Consider the following 13475-nt stretch of genomic DNA (forward strand, 5'->3'; position numbering starts at 1 on the left):
CCCACCTCATTTTCAGAGGTTCTCACCTCATTTTGGGAGGTTCTCACCTCACTTTGGGGTGGTCGCACCTCATTTTCAGAGGTTCCCACCTCATTTTGAGGAGGCCCCACCTTGATTTGAAGGTCCCACCTCAACTTAGAGGAGGTTCCACCTCATTTTCAGAGGTTCTCACCTCAATCTGTAGGTCCCACCTCATCTTGAGGAGCTTCCACCTCATTTTCAGAGGTCCCCACCTCATTTTGAGGAGGCCCCACCTCGATTTGAAGGTCCCGTCTCATCTTCGGGATGGTCCCCCCTCATTTTGGGAGGTTCTCACCTCAATTTGAAGGTCCCACCTCACTTCGAGGAGCTTCCACCTCACTTGGAGGAGGCCTCACCTCCACCTGAAGGTCCCACCTCACTTCGAGTCGACCCCACCTCAGTTTGAGGACTAGAACCTCATTTTTTTGACTCTTGATGGTCTCCAAACCCCGTGAGACCCCATCTCCCCCCTCAAATCAAGCAGGTGGCACCACGAGAAGGTCCAGGAGGCCACCAGGAGCCCCCCCCAAGGCGCGGAGGAGGCTCAGTTGACGCTGTCCTCGTCGCTGGCCTCGTCCTTGGTCTCGGCCAAGGAGCTCTCGTCGATGTTCTCCAGGGACTCGGCGTGTTGGAGGGACAAGGAGGCCACCGGGAGGGTGGGCAGGCGGCTCTGCTCGGGGAACAACCACGGCTTGAAGCTCGGCTCGTGGTGGGACTTCCACGCCGGGTACTTGAGACACGCCTTGTAGAGCTTCTTCATGGCCTGGGGAGGGGACAGAGAGGGAGGTCCCAGCCGGAGGAGAAGAGGAGAGCCAGCCCAGGAGAACGAGAACCAACCCAAGAACCAACCCAGGAACCCAAGAACCAACCCAGGTCCTTCCAGGAGACCAAGAACCATCCCAGGAACCCAAGAACCAACCCAGGAACCCAACCCAGGTCTTTCCAGGAGACCAAGAACCATCCCAGGAGACCAAGAACCAACCCAGGAGACCAAGAACCAACCCAGGAGACCGAGAACTGTCCCAGCAACCAAACCCAGGTCCTTCCAGGAGACCAAGAACCATCCCAGGAACCCAAGAACCAACCCAGGAACCCAACCCAGGTCCTTCCAGGGGACCAAGAACCGTCCCAGGGGACCAAGAACCAACCCAGGAACCCAACCCAGGTCCTTCCAGGAGACCAAGAACCATCCCAGGAACCCGAGAACCAACCCAGGAGACCAAGAACCAACCCAGGAACCCAACCCAGGTGCTTCCAGGAGACCAAATCCCATCTCAGGAGATCAAGAACCAGCCCAGGAGACCAAGAACCAACCCAGGAACCCAATCCAGGTCCCTCTAGGAGACCGAGAACCGTCCCAGGGGACCAAGAACCAACCCAGGAACCCAACCCAGGTCCTTCCAGGAGACCAAGAACCATCCCAGGAGACCGAGAACTGTCCCAGCAGCCCAACCCAGGTCCTTCCAGGAGACCAAGAACCATCCCAGGAACCCAAGAACCAACCCAGGAACCCAACCCAGGTCCTTCCAGGGGACCAAGAACTGTCCCAGGGGACCAAGAACCAACCCAGGAACCCAACCCAGGTCCTTCCAGGGGACCAAGAAGTGTCCCAGGAGACCAAGAATCAACCCAGGAACCCAATCCAGGTCCCTCTAGGAGACCGAGAACTGTCCCAGGAGACTGAGAACCAACCCAGGAACCCAACCCAGTTCCTTCCAGGAGACCAAGAAGCATCCAAGGAGACCAAGAACCAACCCAGGAACCCAACCCAGGTCCTTCCAGGAGACCAAATCCCATCTCAGGAGACCAAGAACCAACCCAGGAACCCAATCCAGTTCCCTCTAGGAGACCGAGAACTGTCCCAGGGGACCAAGAACTGTCCCAGGAACCCAACCCAGGTCCTTCCAGGAGACCAAGAACCATCCCAGGGGACCACGAACCAACCCAGGAACCCAACCCAGGTCCTTCTAGGAGACCAAGAACCATCCCAGGGGACCAAAAACCGACCTAGGGGACCAAGAACTGTCCCAGGAACCCAATTCAGGTCCTTCCAGGAGACCAAGAACCAGCCCAGGAACCCAACCCAGGTCCTTCCAGGAACCCAAGAACCAACCCAGGAACCCAAGAACCAACCCAGGAACCCAACCCAGGTCCTTCCAGGAGACCAAGAACCACCCCAGGAGACCAAGAACCAACCCAGGAACCCAATCCAGGTGCTTCCAGGAGACCAAAGTCCATCCCAGAAGACCAAATCCCATCTCAGGAGATCAAGAACCAGCCCAGGAGACCAAAAACCAGCCCAGGAACCCAATCCAGGTCCCTCTAGGAGACTGAGAACCGTCCCAGGGGACCAAGAACCAACCCAGGAGACCAAGAACCAACCCAGGAGACCAAGAACCAACCCAGGAACCCAACCCAGGTCCTTCCAGGAGACCAAGAACCGTCCCAGGGGACCAAGAACCAACCCCAGGAGACCAAGAACCATCCCAGAAGGTCCCCAGCTCCATCCTCACCTTGGGCGCCAGGAACTGGGAGGACTTGTTCACCACCCACTTGGGGAGAGACCCTGTGGAGACACCAGATGGAGCCTTGGGGGGGGGTCTCCGATCATCTCCAGACCTTCTGGAGAACTTGGAGGGGGGGGTTCCCAGCATCTCCAGATCTTCTGGAGGACTCGGGGGGGTCTCCCAGCACCTCCAGATCTTCTGGAGGACTCGTTGTGGGGGGGGTGGGGTCCCAAGGACCTTCAGAAGCTCTGGAGGCCCCTCAGGTCTCACCTTTGGGGTCCACCTGGGCCAGGTAGGTGATGCTGCAGCTCTTCTCCCCCCTCCCCTGGACCAGGTAACCCGTCCGGATGGAGACGGCGCGGACCAGGTCCTTCCTCGGTGGGAACTTCTGCAGAAGACCACCCAGGACCTTCTAGAACCTTCTAGGACCTCCCAGGACCTTCTAGGACCCCCCCAGGACCTCCCAGGTCCATCTAGGACCTTCTAATACTTTCTAGGACCTACTAGGACCATCTAGGACCTCCCAGGACCATCTAGGACCTTCTAATAGGACCTTCTAGGACCATCTAGGACCTCCCAGGACCTCCCAGGAACTTCTAGGACCCCCCAGGACCTTCTTGAACCTTCTAGGACCCCCAGGACCCCCCCAGCACCTTCTAAGACCTTCTAGGACCCCCCAGGACCTTCTAGGACCTTCTAAGACCTTCTAGGACCCCTCAGGACCATCTAGGATCCCCCAGGACCTTCTAGGACCCCCCAGGACCTTCTAGGACCTCCCAGGACTTTCTAGGACCCCCCCATGACTTTCTAGGACCTCCCAGGACCTTCTAGGACCCCCCCAGGACCTTCTAAGACCTTCTAGGACCCCCCAGGACCTTCTAGGACCTCCCAGGACCTTCTTGAACCTTCTAGGACCCTCCAGGACTTTCTAGGACCTTCTAGGACCCCCCAGGACCTTCTAGGACTCACGGGATGCTTGACGGAGTAGTTGATGATGATGTAGTCGGAGCCGAGGGGCAACCAGGAGCGGAGGGTGACCACGTCTCGGTTCTTGAGGGGCTTGGGGCACCTCCCTGAGGAGAAGAACCAGTGGAGGGACCTCCCCGAGCACCGAGAACCCTGGGAGGTCCCACCCCGAGCCCCAAAACCCAACCAGGAGCTCCTCGGGGGTCAACAAACCCCTGGGAGATGCCACCAAGGTTGAAGAACCCCTGGAATTTGAACCCCTGGAGATGCCCCCATGGATCCTGAACCCCTAGGAGATGCCCCCATGGATTTTGAACCCCTAGGAGATGCCACCAAGGATGAAGAACCCCTGGAATTTGAACCCCTGGGAGATGCCCCCATGGATCCTGAACCCCTAGGAGATGCCCCCATGGACCCTGAACCCCTGGGAGATGCCACCAAGGTTGAAGAACTCACAGATTTTGAACCCCTGGAGATGCCCCCATGGATTTTGAACCCCTGGGAGAAGCCACCAAGGATGAAGAACTCACGGAATTAGAACCCTTGGAGATGCCCCCATGGATTTTGAACCCCTGGGAGAAGCCACCAAGGATGAAGAAACCCTGGAATTTGAACCCCTAGGAGATGCCCCCATGGATTTTGAACCCCAGCAGATGCCTCCATGGAATTTGAACCCCCGGGAGACGCCCCCATGGACTCTGAACCCCTGGGAGATGCCACCAAGGTTGAAGAACTCATGGATTTTGAACCCCTAGGAGCTGCCCCCATGGATTTTGAACCCTTGGAGATGCCCCCATGGATTTCGAACCCCTGGGAGATGCCACCAAGGATGAAGAACCCCTGGAATTTGAACCCCTGGAGATGCCCCCATGGACTCTGAACCCCTAGGAGATGCCCCCACAGAGTCTGAACCCCTGGTAGATGCCACCAAGGATGAAGAACTCCTGGATTTTGAACCCTTGGAGATGCCCCCATGGATTTCGAACCCCTGGGAGATGCCACCAAGGTTGAAGAACTCATGGAATAGGAACCCCTGGAGATGCCCTCATGGATCCTGAACCCCCTGGAGATGCCCCCACCCCTCCCCGAGCCCCCCCGGGTCCCTCACAGGCGTAGTAGCCGAGGTCGGCGTTGGCCGTGAGCCGCGCGATGTCGAAGGTGTCGAGGACGTGGGGGTCCCAGCAGCGTCGATACTCGGTGTCGTGGAGGACGTCGTAGAGGGTCTCGGCGGCCACGTCCGGACACTCCATGCGGCACTTGGGGGGCAGAGGACACAGCTCCAGCCCCACGGATCCATCTCCAGCCCCACAGATCCCATCTCCAGCCCCACAGATCCATCTCCAGCCCCACAGATCCCATCTCCAGCCCCACGGATCCATCTCCAGCCCCACGGATCCATCTCCAGCCCCACGGATCCATCTCCAGCCCCACAGATCCCATCTCCAGCCCCACGGATCCATCTCCAGCCCCACGGATCCATCTCCAGCCCCACGGATCCATCTCCAGCCCCACAGATCCCATCTCCAGCCCCACGGATCCATCTCCAGCCCCACAGATCCCATCTCCAGCCCCACGGATCCATCTCCAGCCCCACAGATCCCATCTCCAGCCCCACGGATCCATCTCCAGCCCCACGGATCCATCTCCAGCCCCACGGATCCATCTCCAGCCCCACAGATCCCATCTCCAGCCCCACGGATCCATCTCCAGCCCCACGGATCCATCTCCAGCCCCACGGATCCATCTCCAGCCCCACAGATCCATCTCCAGCCCCACAGATCCATCTCCAGCCCCACAGATCCATCTCCAGCCCCACAGATCCCATCTCCAGCCCCACAGATCCATCTCCAGCCCCACGGATCCATCTCCAGCCCCACAGATCCATCTCCAGCCCCACGGATCCATCTCCAGCCCCACAGATCCCATCTCCAGCCCCACGGATCCATCTCCAGCCCCACAGATCCCATCTCCAGCCCCACGGATCCATCTCCAGCCCCACGGATCCATCTCCAGCCCCACGGATCCCATCTCCAGCCCCACAGATCCCATCTCCAGCCCCACAGATCCATCTCCAGCCCCACGGATCCATCTCCAGCCCCACAGATCCCATCTCCAGCCCCACGGATCCATCTCCAGCCCCACAGATCCCATCTCCAGCCCCACAGATCCCATCTCCAGCCCCACAGATCCATCTCCAGCCCCACAGACCCATCTCCAGCCCCACGGATCCATCTCCAGCCCCACAGACCCATCTCCAGCCCCACAGATCCATCTCCAGCCCCACGGATCCATCTCCAGCCCCACGGATCCCATCTCCAGCCCCACAGATCCATCTCCAGCCCCACGGATCCATCTCCAGCCCCACGGATCCCATCTCCAGCCCCACGGATCCATCTCCAGCCCCACGGATCCATCTCCAGCCCCACGGATCCATCTCCAGCCCCACAGATCCATCTCCAGCCCCACAGATCCCATCTCCAGCCCCACGGATCCATCTCCAGCCCCACAGATCCATCTCCAGCCCCACGGATCCATCTCCAGCCCCACAGATCCCATCTCCAGCCCCACAGATCCATCTCCAGCCCCACGGATCCATCTCCAGCCCCACAGATCCATCTCCAGCCCCACGGATCCATCTCCAGCCCCACAGATCCCATCTCCAGCCCCACAGATCCCATCTCCAGCCCCACGGATCCATCTCCAGCCCCACAGCTCGGTCTCCGCCCTCTCCAGGTGCCACCAACGCCCCTGGGGCTCCTCCACCCCCAGCTTCTCCACCACCCCAAATCTCCTCATCCCACCCCATCCCTGGGTCCATCTCAAGATGTTCCACCACCCATGGTGTCTCCAGCACCTCCAGCTTCTCCACCACCCCAAATCTCCTCATCCCACCCCATCCCTGCTTCCACCTTGAGATGTTCCACCACCTCCAGCTTCTCCATCCCCAGCTTCTCCACCACCCCCAAGGTCCCCACTTCCCATGAGATCCCTGGTTCCACCTCGAGATCTTCCATCACCCCTAGGAGGCTCCATCAGGGGCTTCTCCACCACCTCTAGGTGCTCCATGATGGGTTCTCCACCACCCCCAACTTCTCCACCACCCCATATCTCCTCATCCCACCCCATCTCTACCTCCATCTCAAGATGTTCCACCACCCACGGTGTCTCCACCACCTCCAGCTTCTCCACCACCCCAAATCTCCTCATCCCACCCCACCCCTGGTTCCACCTCGAGATGTTCCTCCACCACCACCACCCCTGGACCCTCCTCCTCCTCCCGTTGTCCCCTCTGGGGTCTCACCTTGATCTTGTGGGGGGCGGGTTGTGTCTCCAGGGGCTGCACCCAGACGGAGACCCCCCCCTTGCAGAAGGTCAAGGTCCAACCTCGCTCGTCCTCGCACTCCGCTCGGAAAGCCCCGAAATCCGAGTCATCGGGGACGCGGACGCTGTCCCGGGAGGACATCCTGCTCCTCCAGCTCCTCCAGGTGACCCCAGAGAGGCCCCTGCTCCTCAAAACCTTCTTGAGGTGCCTCCTGGTCCTCAAAAGGTTCTTGAGATGCCTCCTGGTCACTCCAAGGTGGCCCCTTGGGCCTCCAAAAGGTCTTGAGGTGCCTCCTAGTCCTCAAAAGGTTCTTGAGATGCCTCCTGGTCACCCCAAGGTGGCCCCTGGTCCTCAAAACCTTCTTGAGATGCCCCCAGGTGACCCAAAAAAGTCCCCCTGGTCCTCAAAAGGTTCTTGAGGAGCCTCCAGGTGACCCCAAAGAGTCCCCTTGGTCCTCAAACAGTTCTTGAGATGCGTCCTGGTCCTCAAAAGGTTCTTGAGGTGCCTCCAGGTGATGCAAAAAAAGTCCCCTTGGTCCTCCAAAAGGTCTTGAGGTACCTCCTGGTCCTCAAAAGGTTCTTGAGATGCGTCCTGGTCACCCCAAAAACTTCTTGAGATGCCTCCAGGTGACCCCAAAGAGTCCCCTTGGTCCTCAAAAGGTTCTTGAGATGCCTCCTGGTCCTCAAAAAGTTCTTGAGATGCCTCCTGGTCACCCCAAGGTGGCCCCTTGGACCTTTAGGAAAAGGTCTTGAGGTGCCTCCTGGTCCTCAAAAGGTTCTTGAGGTGCCTCCTGGTCACTCCAAAAACTTCTTGAGATGCCTCCAGGTGACCCCAAGGTGGCCCCTGGTCCTCAAAAGGTTCTTGAGGTGCCTCCAGGTCACCCCAAAGAGTCCCCTTGGTCCTCAAAAGGTTCTTGAGATGCCTCCTGGTCCTCAAAAAGTTCTTGAGATGCCTCCTGGTCACCCCAAGGTGGCCCCCTAGTCCTCCAAAAGGTCTTGAGGTGCCTCCTGGTCCTCAAAAGGTTCTTGAGGTGCCTCCTGGTCACTCCAAAAACTTCTTGAGATGCCTCCAGGTGACCCCAGAGAGGCCCCTTGGTCCTCTAAAAGGTCTTGAGGTGCCTCCTGGTCACCCCAAGGTGGCCCCCTGGGCCTCCAAAAGGTCTTGAGGTGCCTCCTGGTCCTCAAAAAGTTCTTGAGATGCCTCCAGGTCACCCCAAGGTGGCTCCTGGTCCTCCAGGTGACCCCAAAGAGTCCCCAGGTCCCTGAAAGGTCCCCAAGGTGTCCCCTGGTCCTCAAGAGGTCCCCGAGTTGCCTCCTGATCTCCAAGAGGTCTCCAAGGTGTCCCCAGAAGGTCCCCTGGTCCCCAGAAGGTCCCCAGGTGTCCCCAGAAGGTCCCTAGAAGGTCTTCAGAAAGTCCTTAGAAAGTCCCCAGGTGTCCCCAGGTCCCCAAAAGGTCCCCAGAAGGTCCCCAGGTGTCTCCAGAAGGTCCCCAGGTCCTCAGAAGGTCCCCAGGTGTCCCCAAAAGGTCCCTAGAAGGTCTCTAGAAAGGCCCCAGGTGTCCCCAGAAGGTCCCCAGGTGTCACCACGAAGTTCCCAGAAGGTCCCCAGGTGTCTCCCGGAGGTCCCCAGGTGTCTCCAGAAGGTCCCTAGAAGGTCCCCAGGTGTCCCCAGGTGTCTCCAGGAGGTCCCTAGGTGTCCCCAGAAGGTCCCTAGAAGGTCCCCAGGTGTCCCCAGGTGTCACCACGAGGTTCCCAGAAGGTCCCCAGGTGTCTCCTGGTCTCCAGAAGGTCCCTAGAAGGTCCCCAGGTGTCCCCAGGTGTCTCCAGGAGGTCCCCAGGTGTCCCCAGAAGGTCTGCAGCTGTCCTCAGGTGTCCCCAGAAGGTCCCCAGCTGTCCCCAGGTGTCCCTAGAAGGTCCCCAGGTGTCACCACGAAGTTCCCAGAAGGTCTCTAGGTGTCTCCTGGTCTCCAGAAGGTCCCCAGGCGTCTCCAGGAGGTCCCCAGGCGTCTCCAGAAGGTCCCTAGAAGGTCCCCAGGTGTCCCCAGGTGTCCCTAGAAGGTCCCCAGGTGTCACCACGAAGTTCCCAGAAGGTCCCCAGGTGTCTCCTGGTCTCCAGGAGGTCCCCAGGTGTCTCCAGAAGGTCCCTAGAAGGTCCCCAGGGGTCTCCAGGAGGTCCCCAGGTGTCCCCAGGTGTCCCCAGGTGTCCCAGGTCCCCGGGAGGTGCCGGTGGCCGCGGTGGCACCGGGTGGGGGGGGGAGGGGGGGGGGAGGGGCGGGACCGATGGGGGAGGGGCCGCGCGGGGAGAACTGGGAGAACTGGGAGGGACTGGGGGGCAGCCAGGGGGGACCGGGGGGGGCGGCGGCACTGGGGGGACTGGGGGGACTGGGGGGACTGGGAGGGACTGGGGGAACTGGGAGGGACTGGGGGGACTGGGGGAACTGGGGGAACTGGGGGGGACTGGGGGGACTGGGGGAACTGGGGGGACTGGGGGGACTGGGGGGGACTGGGGGGGACTGGGGGAACTGGGGGAACTGGGGGAACTGGGGGGAACTGGGGGGACTGGGGGAACTGGGGGGACTGGGGGGGACTGGGGGGACTGGGGGGACTGGGGGAACTGGGGGAACTGGGGGGGACTGGGGGAACTGGGGGAACTGGGGGGACTGGGGGGACTGGGGGGACTGGGGGGACTGGGGGGAACTGGGGGGACTGGGGGAATTGGGGGGACTGGGGGGACTGGGGGGGACTGGGGGGACTGGGAGAACTGGGGGGGACTGGGGGAACTGGGGGGGACTGGGAGGGACTGGGGGGCACTGGGGGGACTGGGGGAACTGGGGGGGACTGGGGGAATTGGGGGGACTGGGGGGACTGGGAGAACTGGGGGGAACTGGGGGGACTGGGAGAACTGGGGGAACTGGGGGGAACTGGGGGGGACTGGGGGGACTGGGGGAATTGGGGGGAACTGGGGGAATTGGGGAGACTGGGGGGACTGGGGGAACTGGGGGGGACTGGAGGGACTGGGGGGAACTGGGGGGACGGGGGGACTGGAGGGAACTGGGGGGACTGGGGGGACTGGGGGGACTGGGGAACTGGGAGGGACTGGGGGGACTGGGAGGATTGGGAGGGGGGGACTGGGAGAACTGGGGAGGGTCACTGGGAGAACTGGGGGGGACTGGGGGGGACATCAAGGGGGACTGGGAGAACTGGGGGGACTGAGAGAACTGGGGGGACTGGGATAACTGGGGGGACTGGGATAACTGGGGGGACTGAGAGAACTGGGGGGGAACATCTGGGGGCACTGGGAGAACTGGGGGGGACTGGGGGGACTGGGAGAATTGGGAGGGGGGGAACTGGGGGGGACTGAAAGGGGGTGAACTGGGAGAACTGGGGAGGGTCACTGGGAGAACTGGGAGGGACTTGGGGGGGACATCAAGGGGGACTGGGAGAAGTGGGAGAGGGGACTGGGGGGACTGGACAGGGATGGGGGGACTGGGGGGAACTGGGGGAACTGGGAGGGGGGACTGGGGGCACTGGGAGGGACTGGGAGGGACTGGGGGGAACTGGGGGAACTGGGAGGGGAGACTGGGGGGACTGGGGGGACTGGGAGGGGAGACTGGGGGGACTGGGAGGGACTGGGAGGGGGACTGGGAGGGACTGGGGGGACTGGGAGGGGGACTGGGAGGGACTGGGGGGGACTGGGGGGACTGGGAGGGGAGACTGGGGGGACTGGGAGGGACTGGGAGGGGAGACTGGGAGGGACTGGGGGGACTGGGAGGGGGACTGGGAGGGACTGGGGGGACTGGGGGGGGACTGGGGGGGACGTCGGCACTGGGAGAACTGGGGGAGGGGACTGGGAGCGGAACTGGGAGAACTGGGGGGGCGGGAGGGGGGACTGGGAGGGGGACACTGGGGGCACTGGGAGAACTGGGAGGGGACTGGGGGGGCGTCAGGGGGAACTGGGAGGACTGGGAGGGGAGAACATCGGGGAACTGGGAGGACTGGGAGGGGGGACACTGAGGGGACTGGGAGAACTGGGAGGGGACTGGAGGGGGCGTCAGGGGGGACTGGGGGGGACGGGGGCACTGGGAGAACTGGGAGGGGGGGACTGGGGGGACTGGGAGAACTGGGGGGCCACTGGGGGGACTGGGAGGGACGAGGGAACTGGGAGAACTGGGAGAGAGGGGGATGGGGAGGGATGGGGGGAACTGGGAGAACTGGGGGGGGTGTTAGGGGGACTGGGGTGAACTGGGAGAACTGGGGGGGGGTTAGGGGGGACTGGGAGGGGACAGGAGGAACTGGGAGAACTGGGCTGGGGAACTGGGAAGAACCAAACTGGGAGGAGGCTGGGGAACTGGGAGAACTGGGGGGCTGGGAACTGGGAGAACTGGGGGGAGGCTGGGCTGGGGAACTGGGAGAACTGGGAGGAGGAACTGGGAGGACTGAACTGGGAGAACTGGGAGATGGAGAACTGGTCTGTGGGAACTGGGAAGAATTGAACTGGGAGAACTGGGGGGAGGCTGGGCTGGGGAACTGGGAGAACTGGGGGGCTGGGAGAACTGGGAAGAAGTGAACTGGGAGAACTGGGGGGAGGCTGGGCCGGGGAACTGGGAGAACTGGGGGGCTGGGAGAACTGGGAAGAACCGAACTGGGAGAACTGAACTGGGAGAACTGGGAAGAACTGAACTGGGAGAACTGGGAGGAGACTGGGCTGGGGAACTGGGAGAACTGAACTGGGAGAACTGGGAAGAACTGGGAGAACTGGGGGGCTGGGAGAACTGGGAGATGGGAGAACCGGGAAGAACTGAACTGGGAGAACTGGGGAGAGGCTGAGCTGGGGAACTGGGAGAACTGGGGGGTGGGAGAACTGGGAAGAACTGAACTGGGAAAACTGGGAAGAACTGAACTGGGGGAGGCTGGGCTGGGGAACTGGGAGAACTGGGGGGCTGGGAACTGGGAAGAACTGAACTGGGAGAACTGGGAAGAACTGAACTGGGAGAACTGGGAGGAGACTGGGCTGGGGAACTGGGAGAACTGAACTGGGAGAACTGGGAAGAACTGAACTGGGGGAGGCTGGGCTGGGGAACTGGGAGAACTGGGGGGCTGGGAGAACTGGGAGATGGAGAGCTGGTCTGTGGGAACTGGGGAGAACTGAACTGGGAGAACTGGGGGGCTGGGAGAACCGGGAAGAAGTGAACTGGGAGAACTTGGGGGAGGCTGGGCCGGGGAACTGGGAGAACTGGTTGAACTGGGACCAAAGGCTGCGAACCTTGGCCCTGGGGGAGCCGGAACTGGGAGCCGGAACTGGAGTTTCCAGCCGCTCCCAGTTCCTCCCAGTTGGGGGAGTGAGCCAAGCGCCTCCCGGCTGGAATCTCCTCAGCAGCCGTTAATTAACGAGAGGGTTAATTAGCCGCGGGATCCAGGGGGAAGGGTGGGGTGGACACCTGGGATGGAGCCCCAGGAGCCTCCAACAAGGTGGGATGGACCCCCAGGTCCAGATCAAGGGTGGGATGGACACCCAGGAGCCTCCAACAAGGGTGGGATGGACACCCAGGAGCCTCCAACAAGGGTGGGATGGACCCCCAGGTCCAGATCAAGGGTGGGATGGACCCCCAGGAGCCTCCAGCAAGGGTGGGATGGACCCCCAGGAGCCTCCAGCAAGGGTGGGATGGACCCCCAGGAGCCTCCAACAAGGGTGGGATGGACCTCCAGGAGCCTCCAACAAGGTGGGATGGACACCCAGGAGCCTCCAACAAGGTGGGATGGACACCCAGGTCCAGATCAAGGGTGGGATGGACCCCCAGGAGCCTCCAACAAGGTGGGATGGACACCCAGGTCCAGATCAAGGGTGGGATGGACACCCAGGAGCCTCCAACAAGGGTGGGATGGACCCCCAGGAGCCTCCAACAAGGTGGGATGGACACCCAGGTCCAAATCAAGGGTGAGATGGACCCCCAGGAGCCTCCAACAAGGTGGGATGGACACCCAGGAGCCTCCAACAAGGGTGGGATGGACCCCCAGGAGCCTCCAACAAGGGTGGGATGGACACCCAGGAGCCTCCAACAAGGGTGGGATGGACACCCAGGAGCCTCCAACAAGGGTGGGATGGACCTCCAGGAGCCTCCAACAAGAGTGGGATGGACCCCCAGGAGCCTCCAACAAGGGTGGGATGGACACCCAGGAGCCTCCAACAAGGGTGGGATGGACACCCAGGTCCAGATCAAAGGTGGGATGGACCCCCAGGAGCCTCCAACAAGGTGGGATGGACCCCCAGGAGCCTCCAACAAGGGTGGGATGGACCCCCAGGAGCCTCCAACAAGGGTGGGATGGACACCCAGGAGCCCCCAACAAGGGTGGGATGGACACCCAGGTCCACATCAAGGGTGGGATGGACCTCCAGGAGCCTCCAGCAAGGGTGGGATGGACACCCAGGTCCAGATCAAGGGTGGGATGGACCTCCTGGAGCCTCCAACAAGGGTGGGATGGACCCCCAGGAGCCTCCAACAAGGGTGGGATGGACACCCAGGAGCCTCCAACAAGGGTGGGATGGACACCCAGGTCCAGATCAAAGGTGGGATGGACACCCAGGAGCCTCCAACAAGGTGGGATGGACCCCCAGGTCCAGATCAAGGGTGGGATGGACCCCCAGGAGCCTCCAACAAGGGTG

At 61.7% G+C, this 13475-nt stretch overlaps 1 protein-coding gene across 1 annotated transcript; it reads right to left on the minus strand.

The window, feature by feature from the left end:
* Positions 1-418: 418 nt before the first annotated feature.
* STARD10 (StAR related lipid transfer domain containing 10) lies at positions 419-9052 on the minus strand. Its single transcript, XM_069881716.1, has 6 exons — positions 6796-9052; positions 4603-4750; positions 3498-3601; positions 2799-2916; positions 2535-2587; positions 419-784 (listed from the first exon to the last, which is right to left on the minus strand). The coding sequence occupies exons 1-6, from the start codon at positions 6955-6957 to the stop codon at positions 566-568; spliced, it is 804 nt and encodes a 267-aa protein (XP_069737817.1). The 5' UTR covers positions 6958-9052; the 3' UTR covers positions 419-565.
* Between the last annotated feature and the right edge of the window lie 4423 nt (positions 9053-13475).

The sequence above is a fragment of the Phaenicophaeus curvirostris genome, unplaced genomic scaffold (genome assembly GCF_032191515.1).
Source record: "Phaenicophaeus curvirostris isolate KB17595 unplaced genomic scaffold, BPBGC_Pcur_1.0 scaffold_59, whole genome shotgun sequence".
NCBI lineage: Eukaryota > Metazoa > Chordata > Aves > Cuculiformes > Cuculidae > Phaenicophaeus > Phaenicophaeus curvirostris.